Raw genomic sequence first — 24,792 nt, 5'->3', positions numbered from 1 at the left:
CTTGACATTTCCAGTAAAATTTCACCTACTTTTAAACTCTGTATCTAAAAAAGATTTGGGCAAGTTACAATAGGCTATTTTGCAGACATGCAATTTAATTGTGATTGCACTTACAGTCTAGAAAATGTTAAAATGGCTTCAAAATTAAGCCAAAGAAATTGAGCAAAAAAATGTAAAAATAGTGTCCAGATGTAGCCTAAAACTGACTTCATTTCATATCCAGCACAAACTTGATCAAATGTTTATGTGGGTTACTTCGTCACCAACAAAAAATACTTTTGAACTTGTTTTTTTTCTTATGCCCACTGCTTAGCAGACGGACAGACAGACAGACATATACGATAGATAGATAGATAGATAGATAGATAGATAGATAGATAGATAGATAGATAGATAGATAGATAGATAGATAGATAGATAGATAGATATTTCACATTTCTTCCACATGTACACATGGAAACCAATGATTAAAGTACCTGTTCGAGTGAAAATAAGCATGCACATTTCCTCTGTAGGCACGCAGTGATGTCCGCAGGAAGGTGCAACAAGCGATACTTCGTAAGGTATGCGGCAACGAGCTGTTTCTTGACTGACAGTTGAGCGCATCCAATTAAAAACGAATACCTTTTGACAGTCGCGCTAATCTCTGATATCGACCAATGAGAGAACGGATTAGGCGGTCCTTATGCAAATGTGTTGGCAAGGGAAACGAAACCGCTCCATTCATCCTCCTCATCACAGAGAAGAAACAAATAGGTGGCGGTTCTCTGTTGAAGTACACTTTACACCTCCAACAGCGAGACTACAAGTCACTTTGAGCGATAAATAAAAGACCGGATACTTTTCTCACGACATTTGGGTGAGTAATAATATCATATCTGTATTGAAATAGTTATCTACCTGTCTGTCATTTCATCATGTCAGTTCATAATGCGCGCATTGCTCCTTCAAGCTTCGCTGAATACAACATACAGATTTTATATTTCAGTTAGTAACATTTGATAAATTGATCCACATATACTAAAACGCATTAATACTATTGCATTCACTTTTTTCTTTGCTATAAAGGGACAAATGTTTTTCATTAATGTGCCATTACAACTTTTACTTAAAAAAAAAAAAATTGCTATGTTGTTTAATCTTAGTCATGCATTGCTATATCGTGCATTCATATTGATGGTATTAAAGTAAGATTAAACAAAATGGAACATGTGAACAAAACATTTGAGCGCCGCCAATAATAAACTCAAAATTGTTAATTTGGTTTTATATTCAAATGAGTGTTAAATTGGCCTGTGGAATTATATCCTACTGGCGACTTGGTTTGTTGCATTTATAAGCTTGTGCTGTTGACACAAGCTTGAGGCGTTAAGGTTTGTTTATGAATAGCGCGGTGCCAGAAAAGTTCATGGATGCGTGGATGTGAGTCAATGTTGTGTCTGCGCCACGCATGTATGAGGGGACAACATGGCTGTGTCTCAAAACCTTCCTAGGCAGCATTTTTGGCAATTAAATAACCTTATTTTGGCCATCATAGGGGACTGCAGCATTTCTGGGTATGTATGGCATTTTGGGCACCATGGACTTTTTTGTATTTAGCATTTTTTGACAATTATAGGTGCTTGCAGCAGTTTTGAGAATAATTTCCTGCAGCATTTTTGGATGATTTCGTTGGGCAACATTTTTTTGTGGGCATCATGTGCGTACAGTATATTTTAGGCATATTTCGTTGCTCTAGGGTTGATTCTGGGTCATCACAGGTTCACACATTATAGAAATATTTCATATCTCATATTTGGGCATCATGAATGCGTCTTTCATAGTGCATTGAGCATTTTTGGGAATCATGGACTTGCGTCACTTTTGGACATCATATGTGCTTGTAGCATTCTTGGGCATCATAAACATGTGCAGCCTTTTTCTTTCAGCAGCATTTTTGGCATTACTTGTGCAGCTTACTGTGGGCATCATATGTGCACACTGCATATCTGAGACTTGTTTCACAGTTTAGGGGTAATGTCTGGGCATCATGGATGCGTGTAGCATTTTGGGGCATCATAGGCACATGCTTTATTTATTTATTTTAGCATCATAAGATGCATGCAGAATTGTTTAGGCATCATAGGCCGTTGCAGCATTTTTTGGTCATTTTATGTGCATACAGCATATTTTAGGCTTGTTCCCAGGGATCATTTTTGGGCATCATGGATGTATGCAGTGGTTTTTTTTTTTTTTTTTTTTTTTTGCATCATAGGCACATGCCATGTTTTTGGCATCATAAGACGCATGCAGAGTTGTTTAGGCATTATAGGCTGTTGCAGCAATTTTGTGCATTTTAAAGGTAGGTGCATAGAGCATATTTCTTGGGATACTTTTTGGGCATCATGGATGCATGCAGCATTTTGTGGCATTATAGGACACTGCAGCAGTTTTGGGCATCAGAAGCTCATTAAGCCTTTTTAGTCATAATAGAATTTTTAGGCATCAGGCATTAGGCATCAAAGAAGCTGTAAACAGCATACACAGTTTTAAAACACATCCCTTGTCTGTTCCGTTTCTTTCTTTGTGAATGTGTGCTCTTACATTTGCAAACAATCTGCATAAAAGTGCTCAACTTTAATAAATAATTGACTGCTCTTTGAGTGCTCTGCTCACCGGTCACCAAGTGCTCACCACTCAACTGTCACTAAAATGATCAGCAGCGAGTTGTGAGAGCGTCGGTGTGTTGGCACCACATCTGTTTGCATCCATGCTGCCATTTGGGCCTGTGAGTGGCCATGAAGCTTCAATGAGCTCAGTATGTCTCACGGCCACTGCTCATTAAATTCAAATAATGAATCGATGCAGAAGTGATTATGTATGCTTAGATGAAACACGGCAGAGGGCAGAGAGATGTGGGATGGTTTCAGTGGTGAGAAAAGTGGAGGGCTCATCTCATACTTCATCTGACCATGACACTTCAGTTGCTGAAGTGCAGGGTGATTGTAAAATCCGTACTTAGTTTGAAATGTCTGAAAAGTTGTCCTGTTGTAAAGCTCAGTAAAGCCTGACATGTATTATTTTAAAGCATTTTATTGAACTTTTTGATAAATATAATGAATATATTATCAAAAACATTGCATGTGTTTTTTTGTTGAGAACCATATTTGATATATCAGGCTTTTATGGTCCATATAGTATGATATTAAAAAATATATAGCTCATATTTAAACATGAATGATGGCAAATATATATAATACAATACAATCTTGAATGAGAGCTGTACAAAAAAGACTGCAGGTTCCAAAAGAACATTTCAGTCAACAGTTCTTAAAATATTTTTTTCCTACTTTTACTTATAAAATTCAATTAAACGTTCACAGCAAATAGGCACAAGAATTAACTGACTTGCTAAAAAAGCATAAACTATCAATTATATGACAGAAGGCATGTACAAGATTGTGTACAGCAAGTTTTGATCAGGTTAATAATTTAGAGACCTCAGAAATTTTGCGTATTGAATATTAAAAAAAAAAAATAGGTGAACTAAAAGGCTGTGGATGGGTCATAGGGTCAGCACACACACACACGTCCAGCCGTCCCCTTGATTTTGTCCCCAACAAGAGCAGTGGGCAGTATCGTACTACATTCACACGCATGGCCGACTGACTGATTACCCACGTCACATGCTCTGGTTTTCATGGAGATGGATGGCAGATTTAAAATGGCTGAGCTCTGAAAGCCACACACAGTTGTCAGCTTTTTGGCGGGACTGATCTAATGGCTTCCGGGCAGCTCAATATGGAAAAACAAAGGAATGCCTGCATGGAAGAATGAAAGAGGACTGTTGCATTTTGTTCCCCTCTCTGATAGGATCCTGTTAATATTGTGCATGTTCATCATGTCAAACAAAGCGCTCTGGCTTGTTTTCTTTCTGTTAATCTTTTTTTCTGGCATTGTTGTTGTTGTTCTTTGCTCTGCTTCCTGTTCTGAATTTGAATGAGAGGCAAGTACAGTGTCATAACGGGGGGATGCTGTCAGATACATTTAGCAGCTGGAGTTATCGGATGACGCCCCGGGGTGTTAGAAACAAATTGTTCAATGCGCTTACCCAACACGTTACAGCATATAGATAAGGCAGGAAATGAAATTCAAACCATGTTAAAGCTGATTTTGAGAAGTAGGACTGACTGTTCCATGGCAAACATAGTGTTGACATAGAATGACGCCCACTGTGCTTCCATTCTATAGATAGCATGTGCCGCACCTCCTTTAGGTTCTGACTGCTTGTCAGTTTCCAGCCTATTGATCTGAAAACAAATTGATTTTACATTGAACTGACAATAGAAACTTAGCATATATGTAACATTTGCACCTCCCGAGAGATGATATCCCAAACTTTTGATGTTTACAATTGATTTGCAGTTTTTTTTTTCACTGGAACCGTATCTGATGCAACACATTTTATGTAGTGCACTTCTTTCAGAAGCATTGCAGTGTGCACTACATCGACTGCCCAGACTGGTCAACACATTTCATAATTCCATTTATTTCCCCACCAAGTACCATCCTTGAGAGGGCACAGTTCAAATACAGCCTGCCAAGCCACTTAAATCAAATGCAGCACAATAAAATGAACCCAGAAAGACTGTGCACCTGTGTGACATGCCGCTCTGAATACTAAATACTAATTTTGCACAAGTTGTATTATTGCAGCATCTGGGACAGCCGTTTAATGATACAATATTTTGTTCTGCTTAACAGAGTTGGATGGCATGAGCTTATTGAAATCAACTGTTTACAATGTTGCCGTTTTTGTACTCTAGTAGTGGCAGAACCATTAAAAACTTTATTAAACCACAAGCATGGTAATTATTTTATAATATTTTGTTTAGCTGGTGGTTAGTTTATCATCTGACAACCATCTGATGTATAATTTTTAAATTAAACAAGGAAATGAACTTAAAGAGATTTAAATTTGGTCATTGCCATTTACCTCCATAGCATGGAAAAATACTTTGAAGTCCACGGCTACCGTCAGCTTTTTGGTAACCAACACAAAATATCTTCTTTTGTGTACAGCAGAAGAAAGAAACTCATACAGGTTTGGGACAGATTGAGGGTGAGTAAACAAATAGGGTGAACTATCCCTTTTATGTTTTTTAATTTATATATTATATTATATTATTTAAAATCTGCGAAAAATCTAAATGCCTACCTCTGCTCAACAAGCTTCACGGTTTGGGATGGGTTTGCATTTGTATTAGGGGTTCAAATCACTCACCCTGTGTGCCTTAGCAATAACACTAATTGGTATTACTATTAACCCCTTTTTTACTCCTTGCACAGAATTACCTCTAATTCAGAACATAATACAGTTGGTTTTTGAGGAAGCATTTGGGAGTTTCATTGTATTCTGTGGAGTGGAACTATAGTGCTTTTAGGTTCCTCAAAATACAGCATTATGCTTCTTTGTATTTCTAGCCATCAACCCCAACAGTGTTGCATTAGCAGATACAAATGACAGTACTTAGTACATACAGTATTTTGAGAGGTAGAGAGCAGGTGCGGTGAGCTTCACTGGGTTGCCCTCTTCTCCAGAGAGAGGAGAATATGTTACTTCAGCTCTGGAGTGGGGAAACATCACTATAGAAACACCAGAGGGTCTAATTTAACATGATGCTATGGGACTGGTTTAGAGCCAGTAAACATGACTAGCTGTTTATCCCAAAGAAATTTTTTTATTGCTTAGGGGTTGTGCTTTCATAGCTCAGGAGACGGGATTCTCAGCTATGTTGCATTTTAGTATCAACTTTGTGTGAAATGTTTCTCCTGAAAGTCCTTAATGTAAAAGAACACAAATTGAAGTCTTTTGCCCAAAGGGATAGTTCGCTCAAAATTGAAAATTCACATATTCAACCTCATGTCGTTCCAAAGATGTATGACTTGCTTTTTTTCTGTAGAACATAAAGCAAGATATTTTGAAGAATGGTTTTAACTGTTTTTGTCCGTACATTGAAAGATAATGGGGTCCAAAAGAATGCTGGACCTTTATATATAAGCAAAAACACAGAGACAAAATATCCTCTTCAAAATTCAAGATGCATCTACAATCATTATTTATTTGATGCTTTTTAAAACATCCTGCGTTTAGTGTCCCAGCTTAACTACAGTCCTGCTATAGGTTTGTTGCTACTGACAGAGTCAGGGGAAAATAAAGGGACTGTGGATGCATTTTCCACACTGATCTGTTCATGTATAATTGAAGAATCTCCTTTATGCTGGCTCTTTTGCTCACAAAAGCTCCTTTGGCAGATGATGATAATGATGATGACTGACAGTTTTGGATGTGCCCCTTTGACTCCATATAAGCATGACTGACCTTTAGTGTGCATATCTCTAAACAGCTGCATTATTTATGCCCACTATTGGTTGTTATACCACATGAGTCAGTGGAGAATTTTATGACTCACCTGTAATTGAACTGCAGTCATTAAAAGGTGGCATAAAAAGCTTCAGGAGTGACGTAAACATCCATGAAACTTTCGCAGATTGAGAGAAGGATCATGATATAGACCACAATTTCTGATCATGATTTTGCATTTTTCCAACTTACTGTATATTATATATATTATACAGTAATGTTACATTTAGTAAAAAGTTAACTGAAAACTTTTGGGCAAAAATATAATTTCAGAATAGTAGTCTGTGTCCCTTTTGCTTTAATGACAGATGGACAAAAAATTCTGAGAAAGAAAACACACACACACACACACACACACACACACACACACACACACATAGTATTTAACTACTTTACTTTGCTGAAAGAACAAATATCCCATCAGCTATGGAAAACAGTAAAATTTTTGAATTAGACAAATAATTATAGAGGGACCTCTAGGTATTGGTTGATAACTGATATGGTGCTGTTATATATCATACATCCATAATAATTATCATTATATTTATAATAATGATTTTTATATTTTTGTTTTTTTTATGTTTTTTGTATTTATGTTTTTAGTTGTTATGATTTTTGTTAATTTTTGGTTTTTGTATTTTTGGATTTTGTATAGGCCCATCTGGAACTTAATTAAAAATAAGTTCATCCACTCTTTCCTAACGCTGGGATCAGAAGGAAGGCAATGCAAAGACTGTTTTTTTCCACAGCTTGGCACTGCACAGCATCTTGTTGTCTTCAGAGCCATCTTTATCGTTTGGTTTCTGCATAGACCCGCACATTCACCTCTCTCGTTTAAACTATATGCGTGAATAGTTGGTGCGTGGATAGGTGGGCAGTGATGTCGATCTTCTTCTGCGGAGGCAGTGCTTATCCACATTATTACATCATAGAGTAGAACATTCCAAAAGCTGTCGTTTTGGCAGACTGCCTTCAATATAAGCTGTTTTTAGACTAACGACAAAGTTTTGAGTTCTGAAACTTACAGGATATTTTTCATAGCATAATGACCTCTTATATGTTTTTTTTTTCTTTTTTCATTTCATGTTTAATTTTGAATTGCAACGCAGTGATTAGTAGATAGTAGTTAGTATTTTTTATTTTTGATTTGATTTTGTTTTTTTATTTAATGAAATGAAAAAGCAAAAATAACCAAAGCTAACATCCATTCATGGCATATCATCTAACCAGTTGTTATTTGCTGAATTTTGTGACACAAGGGTTTTGAAAGCTTCCTGGTCTGTTGCTAGGACAACCAATTATTCACCAGTGGTATCATCCCAGGGTTTTGATAAAGCACACTTGTAACATGCCACTTCTGTGCACCATAAAAGGGCCGGAACATTGTTGTGAAAAGGCTAGCATCCTTAAAGCACCCTCTCTATTCAGGTCAGTGACGCTCAATCGGATGTGTGTTTGTGTGCTGGACTGGTGCATATATGTGTGTGTGTCTGTGTGTGTGTGTGTTAGTGTGTGTGTGTGTGTGTGTGTGTGTCCTGTTTCACAATTATATGTTAATAATAATACATTTTAGTAATCTCTTTTCAGATTATAGAAATTTGGGTTTTAAGTTGTTTTTACCCATATTAGTTGCTAAAAACATGTTTGCTATCTTTAATAACATCTGTAAATACATCAATATAACAATATCAATTTAAGGATTCCTGATGCATTCTCAAAAGCACTAAATGTAATTTTTAATCAATTATCTAACTATACCAAAATAATGCAAAGAAAAGGCAATGATTATGGAACGATGCCACAAGAACTATTACAGGAACAAGGAAAGCAGCCATTTATCCTTGTTTTGTGATTGACAGGATTAGATGAACATGCTCCTCCCAAACCTTCATTTGGAGCTCCATTTGTTTAAATGACAGCTACTTCATTGCGTTTGATCTATTATGTCTGACTATGCAGATAAAACCCAGTTTCTGTCCCTGTGAGGTTCATGGCCCCTGTTATATTGAGCTGTCACAGGGAGTTAAGAGAGAGAGAGTTAAAGGCAATGACGGAAGACAGTGGTGACTGGAATTGGTGGAAACTCTCAGCAGAGACACATGCGCTCAGACAAGAAACTCAAAGAGACGCCACAGTAGTTTTTATTGGAAAGAAAGGTCAGCAGTCTTGAAGGAGCAGTTAAACCAAAAATGTAAATTTGCTGAAAATGTACTCACTTTCAGGCCATCCAAGATGAAGATGAATTTGTTTCTTCATCAGAACAGATTTGGATAAGTGTAGCATTACATCACTTGCTCATCAATGTGAATGGGTGCCATCAGAATGAGAGTCCAAACAGCTGATAAAGACATCACAATAACCACATGACTCCAGTACATCAAATAACATAACGTGACGCAAAAAGCTGTGTGTTTGTTAAAAGCAAATCCATCAAGTCATTTTAACTTTAAACTGTTCCTTCTGGCCAAAATAGGAGGTCATAATCTATAAAATGCTTCCTTCAATGAAAAAGTCCAACCCCTGTTGTCCTCTCACATCAAAATCCACTGACATATTTAAAACAGTTTTCACTTGTAAACGATGCTTGATCTGTGCATATTTCTCTCCTGATTCAGATGACACAGCTTTTTTTACTGGAGAAAGCAATATTATGGATAGCGGACTCGTTTGAATAAAAAAAAGTTGTTTTTTTCTTCAAAAGAGGTTAACTGATGGACTGGAGTCATGTGGATTATTTGTGGATTACTGTGATGTTTTTATCTTTTTCTGATGGCACCCATTCACTGCAGAGGATCCATTGGTTAGCAAGTAATGTAATGCTAAATTACTCCAAATATGTTTTAATGAAGAAACAAACTCCTCTATATCTTGGATGTACATGACAGTGAGTACATTATCAGCAAATTTCATTTTTGCGAATGCTAAAAAGGCAAATTACAATTTCCCATACTAATGTCTGGGTAATGCTAATCTAGCAGGTGAACCAGTGCTGCCAAAGTGGTGAACTACTATCTGGCCTCCATATAACCTGTTATATGACAGGTTCTGTGTGTTTCTAGAAATCTTGAAACTACTCTTTCATCTCTGTTCCTTCTGCCAATTCTGCGTGTCAATCTCAAAAGAGTTTTCAAAGGTTCACTGAGGTGAATAAAGTCTGTAAGAGACTCAAATTGAGTCATCTCTTCTTTTCTCGTTCAATCTCTGACAGTTGCCAGTACAATGTCCAAGCCTTGGAAAAAAAAAAAAATCATTTTTCCCACCTGGGATCCATTTAAGCGCCAGACCTGTATGTCTTTGTTTGTGTGTATTTGTGTTTGTGTGTGTGCGCTGTGGTGGAATTAATCCACTGCCAATATCCCAGTGTCCAGCACATCTCAGCTCCCAGGGTTCTCATCTCATTTGGTGGCTCTTAAAAGGAACACTCACAGACTGATGTGGCTGGAATATCAAAGACATCAGCAGTGACCACACAAGCAATCACTGTCCATCGATCAATCTGAGTGACAGTGGAGAACTGATGAAAGAGAGAAAGTGAAAGGAGAGGCCATGAAACAAGGCCACAAAAGACATTTGCTTCATTTTCTTGCTGACAGGAAGGTAACAGCTATGTGTGACTCTGTAAAAAAAAAATCACTGAAAGAACATGAAGCAGAATTAATGTGCGTGACATCTTGACCTAGTCACAGGAAGTTTGTGAGAGCTATTCATTTTTTTGTATTTTATGGTCTTTAAAGTAAACATAAAGTCAAACTAGAATATTTACTTTCTTAAAGTTTATTGTGAAAGTTATTCTAAAGAAACAATAAAACAATATTTACTGGATGTCAGCTAGGTAGCAAGGGGAAAATAACCAGCAGTCAAATAGCCAAAATAATGCAGACTTGAACAAACACCAATACTAATACTACTATTATTACTACTACTACTACTAATAGCCAAAAAAATAAAATAAATAAATAAATACATTTTGAAATTACCTTTAAGAAATTTTCAGGCTCAAACACATCTTGGTTCCCAACAAAATCAATTCCTGTTCTACATTTTTATACTATTTGTATATAATGTTTTTCTTTTAAATGTATCACATTACTGAAATAAAATATGCAAATGTCATTTCATGTTGACTTGAAGTTTATATACATATATGAAAATCTGACATTCCTCATCCTAATCTCATACAATAAATAAAAAAAAAAAACATTATTAGTGTACATGTCATTTTATTTTTATTGAGAATAATATTTTTGTTTTTTTTAAAAATCAATTTTTCATACCACAGATTCATTTAAATTGGTTGATAGTATTCAACTAGTGAAGGCAAAATAAATAGATAACTAGATAAAAGGTGGGAAAAAACTAAGAAAAGGTGACCAATTACAGCATGTAAAACCAGACATTTTCCATTATACATGCATGTAAATATGAATCTAAAATCTTGATTTTTTAGTGTACTTCCAAAGAGTTGAGTCTACTTCCAATTAACTGTTTTGATTTTCCTGAGAGGAGTTTAATGTTTGCTTTGAAAGAGCAGTTGTTAGAAAGTTATCGGAGCAATCATTTACCTGTTCGGAAGCCTAAAGCTAACCGTGTAGCCCTCTCTGGCTGCCCTTCAGAAGTTTGTTTTTCACTGACAAGCCAGCAACCCCACAACCTCATGTGGTTCAAGCAACTTAAAACATGAAGCATTCATTTGCAAAGCCTCACAGATAAGCATCACTTTTGCTCAAAGAAAGAGAAGCGCCATAGTGACGGCAGCGCCTTTACAATGTCTCGCACATTTCTTTCCTCAGCACCGCTAGACTAATCCGCAAGCAGCCGTCATAATCCTATAGGAGCCACAAAAACGCAAGCATTCGTTGATAAGCAGAAATGTCCTCTCGAGTGGCAAATGAAGCAGGATATGACTCATCAGACAGAAACTCAGGAGAGATTTTATTCCACAGCAATCAACTGGTGAAAAGAAGACTGAGTTTCTATTGTGACTCTAAGATCCAATTAAATCATTATTTCTCAACACAAGCCAATCATAAGATTAAAGGGTTTTTGGTGTACTTTTTATTTTTTTCCATTCATTTTTAAACTGCATATTTCTTATCAGCTGAGGTGCTTTTGGAAGCTCAGTTTTCTGCAACATTTGCTCTCCTGACAGGCATTAAATTGGGGCTTGTCCATGGCTCTGGATGGGTCTGCTCTATTTAACCTTCACCTTGGGCACCAAACACAGCTGGCCTCTGGCCCTCTTAAAAACCCCCTCCACTCGTGTTCTCCTTCTTTAACACTTCCCTCACCTTCCAAACCTTAAAGGCCCTTTTTAAACCTGGTATTATGATTGGTTTTCGTCAATCTGATCAATAGTCGATGACATTAAATACAGTCGTAAATGGGTTCTAAAATGTTTTGAGATTGTCCACTTTCGACCTCTTCCAGAGGGAGTCAAAAATAATGAAAGCACACCCCAACAATTGATTCCAACTTCATTAGATTGAGCCAAAACAATTGAAGCACTGTTACCATTCATATCAATCCCAGTTAATTGTAAGCACCGTAATAGCTTCATTTATTCAATTGTATTCATGTGCCGCCTAATCGCCACCCACTTACCAAACATGTGAGCATTATGGGACTTGTTATGAGAAAAGCGCACCAAAACAATAATTTCCACATTTGCAATGTTGAGCCAAAGCAATTAAAATCTCTGTTACCATTCATATCCTTTCCCAAATGCTTGTAAACAACAATTGTTTTTGTGTGACATACTTATGGCTCCCGTGAAAGTAATGTAGAGTGTGACAAAATAAGAGGGGAGGGTTGAGACGAAATCCAAATACAAGTGTTGACAGGAGACGCATTTAAAACACATGGTAATAGCAGGTGTAAATGGTAATGCCTCTTGAATGACCACTTGTGAATGGCTGACAGAAAGTGCATCTTAATACCAGGTGTCAACAAGGTCTTTATGTTTCTATTTAGTCACCTTGATCGTGGTTCCTTACCACCCTCCTCTCCAGCTTACCGTGGGTCCCTTGTTGTCCTCATTGTGTGATATGAAGAGATACATGCTGGTAGCCCTGATCTGTTGTTCTGAATTGAATTGTAGAAATGGGTTAAAAGAAATGGTCATGGGTGTGCTATGAAAAACATTTAAAGACTGACAGTTTCTTTTTTTCTGTCATGTTGGTCATAAGAACTTTAAAAATTTCATTTTCCTCCTTTGCTGACTCTAAATATGATCCCACAATGAACTGCAACACAAACATGCACACTTAGTGATGAAAGATTTGGTTCTTGCCAATATGTCATCAAACAACCTTTTTGTTAATTTTTGCAATCAATCAATCAATCAATCAATCAATCAATGTACTGTGTGTGCTTACATCAAAAAATAAGTACAATGCACTTATTGTGTTCATATTATATTGCAAAACACTTCTGCTGCTATTGAGGTGGGATACGGGTAAGGTTAGGGGCAGGTTTGGTGGTATGGTAGGTTAAAGGGTTAAGGTGTAAGGGATGGGTCAACAGTGTAATTATAAATGTAATTACAGAAATTAATTACAGATGTAATTACATGCAGGGATATTTGGTGTAATGTAAAAACATGTATGTACACAATAAGTGCATTGTATCAAATGATTCATTTAAATGTTAGTACACATTAGTTAAGGCCACTTAATATAAAGTGGGACCAACTATTCATTAAAAGAACCACCTCAAAAGAGGTCAAAATCCATCAATTTAAATTTTTACTGCGGAAAAGTGGTACAGGAACCATGGTTACAGGAAAACTACTTCACATTATGAAAATATTCATTTTAAGAATTAACAACAGGGTCCAAGCAACAAAGTTGAGTGAGTTTAGCTGAACACAGACAGCTTCAGAATAGTAAGTGCCGCAAATACATTTTCACACAGCCACTGAAAATAGAGTAAAGATCGATCTAGTGATTTCAAGAATCAATATCAGGATAGCTCAAATGAAGATCGCAATTCATTGGAAAAATCTATATTTTACCCATAGTTTTCCCTACTGATTGAACAATTTATTTTCACAAAGTTTGAAATTGTCAAAGTGTGTTTCACAAGTGTGCACAGAAGATGCTGCTAAGGTGCACCAGTCTGAGGCCTCTGGGCCTAGACCAAAGTACAACAAACTTCAGTGCTGTAGTGTATGTTTGCTTAAACAACAATCCAAAACCAATGGGAAGAAGATGTTTCCACAAAGCGTGTTCAAGTTGATGTTACAACTCCCAGGTAACCACACAACTCACTCACGGGTTCCAAAGCAATATGGGTGTAGATTAACTTTCATAAGGCCCCTCCGCCAACATTGCTTTCCAGTTTGAGCCAATCTTTATTTCCTTTGCAGTTTCATGAAGGGCTCTGGAGTAATGATTGACAGATTTTGTTTCCTCTTGCACGCCGGCTCTTTGAGCAGTCACTCATTACAAACGAGTTAACAAAGGTCGGCCTGTGGGCATGCGTGCTTGCAGAAGCCTTTCTGATTGAAAACAATAGTGGATTGTCTCACCAGCCCCAAAGAATCAGCTTTCTAGAGCCTTGAGGCGAATGTTGTAAGCCATACAGTTCATTAACCACTTAGATCTTTTATTAAACCCCCTGTCTAAAGTTAACTAATCAGAAAGGTGCCAAGATTAGCAAAGCCGCCAGACCACAGAATTCCAAAAAAGGTCAGCGACAGAGAGGGAGTGAAAAAGAGCAAGAGAAAACGAGAGGAGATGAATGCTCACCTCTGATTAGTCATCGTGATCCCACTAAAATGACCTTCCGTCATGGGAGAAAATAGCACCGTGGGCGACCAGGTCTCTGAATGTCTCAGATGAGTTCCTCTGCAAAGCTGCTGCTGCTGTATTCCGTCGCCATGTGCCCCTCGTCAACTATTTAGACCTGTTCAATATTTAATGAACTTTAATAATCCGAGAGCGGAGATAATGACTCATTAACGCAGTGCCTCATTTGTCATTTGTGCACCCAAATATATCCATTTTCAAAGCCCAGGGCAATTTGGATTTGGTTTAATATATCTCGGATTCTGCCAGAGGCAGACATGTTATAAGCCATAATGTCATGACAAAGTGTTAAACCCCAAAAGAATAGCAGACAACAGCTGCTACTGTAACAGAAGACAGAGAAATGGAAATATCAACTGTGACTATTTCTAATCAGTCTGTACTTTACACAGCATTGTAGGTAAATAACTACAAGAGTAACAAAGCGCAGTAATGGTAAAACTATTTGCACTGAAAATCAGTGTGTTTATAATTAACATTACATTAAAATAACCAGTTTGCAATATCAAGCAGCATAACTGTTTTGTACAGCTAAAATAACTGGAAGCAAAAGACATTTTCAAGTTACAAATGGCCGCACACACTCTTGCATTAAAAGGGATAGTTACTCAAAAATGAAAATTCTGTCATTAATTACTCTGCTCATGTTGTTCCAAACCTGTAAGACCTCCATTCATCTTGGGAAAACAAATTTAGATATTTTTGATGATATTTTTGAACTGACACGTTCAAGAGATATGGACTAAGACATGGTCCTTTGTACCTTTCTGGGTCTTGAAAGTAGTAGTTGTGTTGCTGTCTATGCAGGGTCAGAAAGCTCTCGGATTTCATCAAAAAATATCTTAATTTGTGTTCCGAAGATAAACGAAGGTCGTTCGAGGTTGGAACGTCATGAAGGTGAGTAATTGATGACAGAATTTAAATTTTTGGGTAAACCATCCCTTTAAAATGAGGTGGATAGTGTTTGTTTGTTTCACTTGCTCATATATTTTAGCTGTAAGTTTAGAAATTGTTTAGCATTTGTTTTAATATTCATCTTTTACACAATAAGCTAGTGGTGATTTTACATGTCAGTCTGATGGTTGATTCACATAACAGAGAGCAAGAGTGAACAATATTTCATTGGTTTCAAAAATATTATTTTCCTGTTCATTTGCTTCATAGGGATTAAACATTAACATTTACATCTTTAATGTTGTTTCAATTTTATATAAACATATTTGTTACACTAAATGACAATGGAACATTATTTCACCCATATTTTAACATTTTATTTTCACAAAAGTTACCTAAAACATTAAAGAAACAAAGAATCATGGTCATGTAGTTCTTCACCTGAATGTATTTATATTTTAACAAAAATGGTGAAATAGCACTGACTGATGGCTTCAACAGAAACATAAACCATTGATTATTAACCTCAGAGCTCAATGTTAAGTGTGCCTTGAATGTTTTATCCCTTTCTCTATAGAGAAAATGAATGGGAACTCGACTTGAGAGAACATGCAATACCATTTAATTAACAAAAGTCTTTGTTAATGATACAATCTTGCTATATACAATTCTAAGACAATTCTCAGTTGCATTACTCCTTCACTTTAATCTTGTCAAGAGACCTACTGTCCACAATACATTTTTGTTTTTGATTGCTGTTGTCAGTCTACAAAGCAGTGGTTCTCAACATTTTTTTTCCACTGGGCCTCACGGTCTCATGGACCACAGCAATATCATTTACATATTACGTCACCAATACAAACCAACCAGATTTATAATATTATAGCCTAAATATTATGATATCTAATAGATTACATTCACTGAAATAAATAAATAAATAAATAAATCTACTCACTATTAATAAAACACCTGATGCTGTCGGGAGCTGACCAATTTTGTGAAATTCGGCTCGAAAGGAGTAACAGCACAATGAAGTTGCGATTGTAAGTTGTAAGTGCACGGAAGTGTGACTTGATGTGCGACATTGCAGAAAATGTGCATTCACAAATGTAGTCTATGTTGATCCAAATATGGAAAGAACTTTCAAGTTTAATAATCTGAGGTTCTGTCCAGAGATGTTTTGCCACATTTCTACAATTAAGGATGATTGCTACATAGTATGGGTGTTTCCTTTTGCCTGAACATCAAGTGAGTTGCAGGGCAAACCGAAAGTCCAGCACTCTCCTACCTTTACTGCTGATACTGCGACTATTCTTGTTTGTATGTCTTCCTTTGCTGGCATTTTCCACATTGATAACCGCGGGTTGAGAACCACTGCTATAAAGCATGAATGTATTTTACATTTACATTTACATTTAGTCATTTAGCAGACGCTTTTATCCAAAGCGACTTACAAATGAGGACAATGGAAGCAATCAAAAACAACAAAAGGGCAATGATATATAAGTGCTATAACAAGTCTCAGTTAGAAGATTTAATTTTAATGGCTATACATTTTAATGGCTCTTTGCCCACCTTGTTCACAGATAGGTGTAGAAAGATGGGGAAACACAACAGCAAGCTTGCTCCTGAGGTGCTTGAAGACTTGACCAAGAGTACAGAGTTCAACGAAGCTGAGCTGAAGCAGTGGTACAAGGGGTTCCTGAAGGACTGTCCATCTGGCATCCTCAATCTGGAAGAGTTCCAGCAACTCTATGTCAAGGTGAGGGGAAGTCAAAGGGATGCTTTACACATTAGATATACCTACTCTCAGTGTGACCCTCAGGTACATGAAGGAAATTAAAAAACATAATGAAAAATATGTTTAAGGCTTTCCCTGTTGAAAAAAAACAGCATATGCTGGTAAGGTATGTTTTGAAGCATGGCAGCTGGTTTAAGCTGGACCATAGTTGGTCCTTTGCTGGTTAAAGCTGGTCATGTGCTGGTCCAAAGATGGTCCTTAGCAACTAGTTCCTGCTCAGGAACATGTCAAGACCACCTTAAACCAGCTCATGACCAACCAAGGACCAGTTTAAACCAGCCCAAACCAGCTGCCATGCTTCAAAACATAACCAGCATATTAGGGTTAGTTCACCCAAATACGAAAATTCTGTCAATATGATTTACTTACACTCATGCTGTTCCAAACCAGTATGACTTTCTTTCTCCTTATGTGGAACACAAAAGATGTTAAGCAGAATTTTGACCTTCATATTTTCCATAAAATGAGATCACATTATGACCAGGGACGGTAAAACTACAAAAATGATGAAAAGTCACTATAATAATATCATAAAAATGGGCATTATCATTTTGGGGTGAACTATTCTCTTAAGTAGGGCTATGTAGTTAAGTTGCTAAAAGGTGTACTAAAAGCCAGATGCTGTTTTGTGTCTTTCAGTTCTTTCCTTATGGCGACGCTTCAAAATTCGCCCAGCATGCCTTTCGGACATTTGACAAAAACGGCGATGGTACCATTGACTTCAGGGAGTTCATCTGTGCGCTGTCCATCACTTCCAGGGGAAGTTTTGAACAGAAACTCAACTGGGCCTTCAACATGTATGACCTGGACGGAGATGGCAAGATCACACGCATGGAAATGCTGGAGATCATTGAGGTGAGGGATTCAGGGAAGGCACTGCATCACATAATGAAATACGTCTTTGCTTTAGAAGTGTGTTCATCCCATTTTTTGTGATGTCTCTGATGTCCAGGCAATCTACAAGATGGTTGGGACAGTGATCATGATGCGTATGAACGAGGATGGGCTGACCCCACAACAGCGTGTGGACAAAATCTTCAGCAAGATGGACAAGGACCACAACGATGAGATCACGCTGGAGGAGTTCAAAGAGGCGGCCAAGAGTGACCCCTCCATTGTTCTTTTACTGCAGTGTGACATGCAGAAGTAAGGAAGGAGAGCAGGAAGATGAGTGAAGTGGGCTGGGGGGTGTAGGGAGGGGAGGAGAACTATGTACAGACTTCTAGAGAGATGTAGGTAATAGATAATGAGAGAAAATGTACATACAGTTGAACATAAGTTAGACTGCATGCTAATCTTGGGAATGTTAAGGGAATGATTATGGCCATTTGGAATGATTAGTCAAAGTAATGCAAGAGAGAGTCTTTTCCACCCTGTATCACTTATTACACATTCTGTCTGCTTTCCAGCCTCTAGAGAGAGTCAGAAAGTTCAAAAGATTGAATCTTTAATACAAGACATTTCTTTCCTCAAAAAGGTCACTTCTGAGCCAACTAACTCTCAACAATTTAATGTAATAATTACAAAAAATTAAATGATAATAACATTTTTTAAAGATACAAAAGGCAAAGGATTTTAGCATTTTTAGGCCTGAAATTATATAAGGGATACACAATATATCAATATATCAATTAATATGGTGTACAAACAATTTTCACTCAGAAATTGCCAGTACGTTTCACAAATAACGACAAAGAAATGGCAAACAAGACATAAATTAAATGTAAAAATTCAAAGTAGAAAGACTGAAATAGTATTTACGTAAAACATTCTAAAATATTAATTGTTTTACTACAAAAAAATCATATTATTTAGTATTAAATAATACAGATTTTTTTATTTATTGGTGGATATTGAAATGCACATGGCATGCAGGAAAAAATTAGTAGGATAAATCGTGTGCACAATTAACTGTTTCGTTCCCTTTATTTATAAATTGTGCGCACAATCTACTAATTTGTTCCCTCGATTTATAAATTGTGCGCACAATTTACTAATTCGTTCCCTCAGTGTACTAAAACATGAACATGATTACTAATTTGTTCCCTCGATTCGCTAATTCATTCCCTCGATTTGCTAATTGTTTCCCTTGATTCACTAATTCGTTCTCTCAATTCGCTAATTCGTTCCCTCGATTCACTAATTCGTTCCCTCGATTCGCTAATTCGCTCCCTCGATTCGCTAATTCCTTCTCTCGATTTGCTAATTCTTCCCTCGATTCGCTAATTCGTTTCCTCGATTCGCTAATTCGTTTCCTCGATTCGCTAATTCGTTCCCTTGATTTGCTAATTCATTCCCTCGATTTGCTAATTCGTTCCCTAGATTCGCTAAATCGTTCCCTCGATTTGCTAATTCGTTTCCTCGATTCGCTAATTCGTTCCCTCGATTCGCTAATTCGATTTATAAATTGTGCGCACGATTTACTATTTTGTTTCCTCTATTTGCTAAATCGTGCACACGATTATTATTTCGTTCCCTCGATTTGCTAATTCTATCCCTCGATTTAGAAACTGTGCGCACAATTTACTAATTTGTTTTCTCGATTTGCTAAATCGTGCACATGATTTATAAATCGAGAGAACGAAAAAGTAAATTGTTTGCAGAATTTAGCAAATCTAGGGAGCGAAATAGTAATCGTGTGCACATTTTAGTACATCGATGGAACTAATTAGTAAATCGTGCATACGTGTCATGTGCGGGGCCCCGTAGAAATTACCTGGTATTTGAGATACTTAAAAATTCATGTTCATTTCCCCTATTTTTACATTTAGATTATCTTTCAACACAAGAAAGAGAGCTTCCGTAATTTATCGGTTATTGCGCATAACAACAATTATCTGCTTATCGGTATCGGCCAAATGTTTATACCATGCATCTGTTTTATTTATTTATGTATTTATTTATTTTTTGCCCAAATTGAAAATGTCAGTACAGTAACATGCCGGTTACAGGTTGTGCCAGAGGAAGAGCATTACAGAATTATGGCGAGTTCAAGGCAGGACTGAATCCTTTGATATTTGTGGGTGCCTTCATATACAGCGCTCTACCCCACTAGATATCACTCCAGCAACTAATACTGACACATCCGTGCAGTTTGAACGCATTGCCATAATCTGACGATACCATCACGAAGCATAGCCTTCTAATTGCGTTATTGGCCGAGATAAAACTGAAAAGCCATGGCTGAGTAAACGGGTGATATCGTAACGGGTAATGCTAGAAAACAAGGAGTAGCTAGAGAACTGACAATATATGTACATGATGACATTTTGTACATAATGCCTATACACATGCTTAATATGTACATGTAAATGTTTCTCTACCTTAGAACTGCTTTCATAATCTGACACGGCTGCAATGATTTGTGTGCTAACACAAAAAAACCTTACGGTACTTATGTATGTGGGCCGGTCTGTGAAACAGGGACACTAATGTGTGCATTTTCTTCACTATAATCTGGTGTGAAAGCTGCAGTGTGAGTGTGTGAGTTCACGTAAGAGAACACAAATGCCTCAACCTTTGTATTAATTCTTTCTTATGATCTTCATGCCAGTGCTAGGAGTATTACGCCGTTGTGTTTGTTGTTACCTGATGTGGCTGGTGAGGTGTTTTTTTTGTCATGAGAGCTTTAGTTTAGTTCAGTCTTTATTAGTTCATCTCTTATTTCATAAGCTTTGCAGGTGTCACCCAAGGGAATTTTAATTGTATACTCTTGTAATATAAGTGGACACAAATGTAAACCAGATGCAGAATGTGTAGTACTTGTCAATGTTACTATACCGCAATACTTACTAACATGAGATTACTGTTGCACTATGTAGTGAGTAGAGGCAATACAGCTTTAGTTTTAGACTGCCTCCCTGTGGTGAAAGATGTTAATTAACTTGCCCAGTTAACTTTAGCACCAGATCTTCAAACACTATGATTTCACTCAGAAACAGAGCTGTCAGGGGGTCAAAGGGGTCCAACCAAGCTCCTTATGTGATATACTGTAGCCTCTGTGAATTTTTGCAGGAACCCCCCTTAAAAGGAATAGCTCGCAGTTTGCTGAAAACTTTGTTTTGGTTCCTTATTGGAACAGATTTAGAGAAATTTAGCATTCCTTCATTTGCCCACTAAAGGATCCTCTGCAGTGAATGGGTGCCGTCAGAATGAGAGTCCAAACAGTTGATAAAAACATCACAATAATTCACAAGTAATCCACACAACTCTAGTCCACTGTGAAGCAAAAAGATTAGTGTTTGTAATAAACAAATCAATCTTTAAGGCATTTTAAATTTAAACTGTTGCTTTTTGCCAAAATACATCCGTAATAATGCTTCATCCAGTTCACTGCATAGGATCCGTTGGTGAGCAAGTGATGTAATTTCTCCAGATTTCTCTTTTAAACCCTAAATATACTTCTAGATCACAATAAGGAGGGTCTTACTGGAACATTGTGCTACAAAAAAAGCAATGATTATTTGTATTTAGACATCTTTTTAGCTTTACCCAAGTGACTTATTTTTCATTAGTGAAAGGCTGTAGCAATACTCAAAGATTAATCCTGCGATTCATTTTGCAGCATATCCTGTGATGTTACATCTTCAGTAACAACAGTTTAAGCAATTTCTTTACTCGCCTGTAAGCACATTTTGTCACGACTGTTTTACACTACTCATAATCTTGTGAAATCCTTGTGGGATGTGTTTCCTGTCACATTCACACACCTCTGCTGCTGTTTTACACCTCTGCTCATGAGCGGCAAGTGTAATTTCTTTCTTATTATGTCACATAATAGCTTTCTTTATACTAAACTGTGCTCATAATTAAATCATTATGTGTTAATAATCTCTTGTCATGCTTTTAAAGACACTCTTACTTTGATGTATTTATTAACATACTAAAGTGTATGTAAAGTACTTGGTTAATATATTTTAAAAGCACTTAACTGCAGCTTCATCATTACAAATGTAGAATTACAAAATTATTTAAATATGTGACAAAATTTTCAATAGAAATTACATTAAAGTATTTTTACTTTAAATAATTAATATAAATGCATGTGATACAACGATGTACTTAAATCCTACTTAAGTGGGTCAAATAAATAACTCTAAAATTCCACTAATTGCATTTAATGTCAATTTAAACCATTATAATATTTCATTTAATTGCAAATAACATGCAGTTAAGTGTCCGAAAACATTGCATTCAGTTCACACTTAAGTATATTAAGTACTCTATTTAAAAGTATGCTAAAGTGTACTTCTTTTTCACAAGGGAAAATCTAATTTAATTGGTCACTGTCACTGAATTTTATCTTTGACCGCAATTCAGAGCTGTACCAGCGTTACTCAATATATGGTCTGCAATCTTTCAGACTGACCATCTGACCATCTAATGATCACTGTGATTAGATTATGTAAACGCAGTAATGGTCGTGAGTAATGATTATGGGAAGTGCAAAATGGGCCTTGTGGATTTTGTGCAATGTGCTGATCTGCCAGTGAGCTAAAGTCCAATATGACAATTTCTGTGCCAAAGACTATAAAACATAAAATTGGATAATAAATGAGATATGTATACACATGCACATAGATGTTCTGAACTTGCACCCAGTTATTGAAAATGTATTTTGATTGCATTAACATTTATATTACAGCTTAAAAATGTGTGTAACCTTCCACTGCAGATTCTGATATTGTCCAAAAATGATAACATTGAAAAGGGAGTAATTGTGTCCAGTCGTGCAATACAATGCTTTCTGTACTGTATGTGTGCTGTGCATTTCTAAATGTCTGGTTTCTGTTCACTTTTTCAATATCGTAAAGCTCCTGGAACAAAGATGTGTAATTATTTTTGTTACATAGAGAATTAAATATGTGGATGTCTACTGAATCATCTCCGGCTATGTTTTATTTTGTCGTCCTTACTGATTAGGTAAATGCTGTCAGACAAACTCATCAGTTTCTCTCCTTTTGTCTCTCTCTCTCTCTCATTGTGATGCACACAAATATTTCAATTTTTATGCAGACCTGTGCAGTATGAGTCACTCTAGGGAGGTGATGTCATGATAAATGCTGTTGTCATGGCAGCAGGGCTGTAGCACATCTGAAGTGTGATGGGAGAATTGCATAAATGTAGACGTTCCATCAGGGACACTCATTTCACATGCAATTTCCCAACAAATTGATACACTCAACCTTTAAGCTAGCTCTGAGCTCTGAGCCATCGGTCTCTTCCTGCCTGCCTCATCTCACTCATTACAACTCTGCTGAAATTGACTTCAACCAACCTAAACTGGTTTGCAGGTCTAACAGAAAGGTTAGTCTGGTCAGGTGTGCTGCTTTTGCAACCATGTATGAATGCAAATAGTATACATATTCAATATTGTTCACATTACACAGACCCTAGAGAAATATATGCTGGTAGTGGAGCTTGAGACATTTTATTTTTCTTATCATTCAGGGTTTCTGAAATAAGTAAATAAAAATGAGTTTACAGAAATATTAAATGTTTTATCCGCTGAACAACATTACACACTTCTCTTTTTGATCACATCTAGTTGTCTGGCTATTGTCTCATGAATATTAATCATGCGTCCGCCCACATTGATTGGCTGAAATCAAAACGAAAGGTTAGTTTGAGCCAATAGCATTACAACTTGCTCGTTAGCCCCGCCCACCGGCGTAAAAACACAGCTGACAAGGCTTCTGCGTTGTTTTCTCTTGTATTCTACATTCTTTTGGTTAGTTTGAGCCGGTGTAATTACACAGCTGGCAAGGCTTCTGCTTTGTGCGTTACTCTCAGACCCCCCGGTGCATACAGATAACACTAACAGTAGAGCCTAAAATATCTAGATCAAATATAAAATATAAGATAAAACTATACAATAAGGGAATGTAAAAAAGACATAATAGAAAAAAATAAAATAAAAATAAGGTTAAATAAAAGCAGCGCAGGCACACTGGCAGATAGAGTGCAAACCAGTGAACAAACCAGTGCAGATAAAAAGATTTTTAGTGCATAAAAAAATAGCTTATTCAGTCTGATTAAAAGTGACAAAGTGACAAAGGGCTCAGAGCAGTTATTTTATTAAACTGACTGATGAGGAGGTAGAATGATGTCAGATCCATGGTGAATGAGGTAGTGAGCAGACCACTGCTGCACAAAGTGACTGGTGCATGACATTCGTATGTTAGAGGGGAGGGGGGGGTGGAAGGACCTGGGGGGGGGTTTCATAGTTCAGTGGTGCCTGAGGCAGAAGAGGGACGGGGGGGTAAGTTCGGGAGCGAGTTCAGCTTCCTGACAGCCTGATGGATGAAGCTGTCCTTCAGTCTGCTGGTCCTGGCCTGGAGACTCCGCAGTCTCCTCCCTGATGGCAGCAGACTGAAGAAGCTGTGTGACGGGTGAGTGGGATCACCTGCAATGCTGAGGGCTTTTCGAGTGAGACGGGTTCCGTAAATGTGCCCTGGAGGGAGGGGAGAGAGACACCAATGATCTTCTCAGCTGCTCTCACTATGCGTTGCAGAGTCTTCCGGCAGGACGCGTTGCAGGCGCCATACCACACAGTGATGCAGCTAGTCAGAATGCTCTCGATGGTGCCTCTGTAGAAGGCACCAATTTCTCTGCAAATTAATCTGCTTAAATGTAATTGATTTTCCTAAAAACGCTGGGACAACACCACACCTCCAATATCACTCCTTTACTGGTGATGAACTCATTCATTTATTTGTATAATTTGAGTATATCTGATGAATTTTGTTAGTTTTGTCAACGTTTAGGAGAAAATTATAAACCAAATTATAAATCAACACATTTAAATGACGACAAACCAGGTTGTATAATAGACGAACAAACAAATATATAACTTTTCGGATTTCGATTTGTAGTTTTATTTTGAA

At 37.1% G+C, this 24,792-nt stretch overlaps 1 protein-coding gene across 1 annotated transcript; it reads left to right on the top strand.

Moving 5' to 3' along the window:
- The first annotated feature begins 704 nt into the window (after positions 1-704).
- On the top strand, positions 705-18,651 carry LOC109103785 (visinin-like protein 1). Its single transcript, XM_019117135.2, has 4 exons — positions 705-859; positions 16,692-16,867; positions 17,546-17,761; positions 17,859-18,651. Exons 2-4 carry the CDS (start codon positions 16,706-16,708, stop codon positions 18,054-18,056), a joined length of 576 nt encoding a protein of 191 aa, XP_018972680.1. The 5' UTR covers positions 705-859; positions 16,692-16,705; the 3' UTR covers positions 18,057-18,651.
- Positions 18,652-24,792: the final 6,141 nt, after the last annotated feature.

Source organism: Cyprinus carpio, chromosome B19 (genome assembly GCF_018340385.1).
Source record: "Cyprinus carpio isolate SPL01 chromosome B19, ASM1834038v1, whole genome shotgun sequence".
NCBI lineage: Eukaryota > Metazoa > Chordata > Actinopteri > Cypriniformes > Cyprinidae > Cyprinus > Cyprinus carpio.
Note: the sequence above shows the minus strand (reverse complement) of the source record. Positions and strands in the feature narration are given on the sequence as shown.

What these genes read in the sequence shown, in the direction of transcription:
- LOC109103785 (XM_019117135.2), top strand. Translation starts at nt 16,706, where the DNA reads ATGGGGAAACACAACAGCAAGCTTGCTCCTGAGGTGCTTGAAGACTTG. An exon ending in TCCAGCAACTCTATGTCAAG is followed by an intron (nt 16,868 to 17,545) that starts GTGAGGGGAAGT and finishes TGTGTCTTTCAG; the next exon opens with TTCTTTCCTTATGGCGACGC. An exon ending in AAATGCTGGAGATCATTGAG is followed by an intron (nt 17,762 to 17,858) that starts GTGAGGGATTCA and finishes TCTGATGTCCAG; the next exon opens with GCAATCTACAAGATGGTTGG.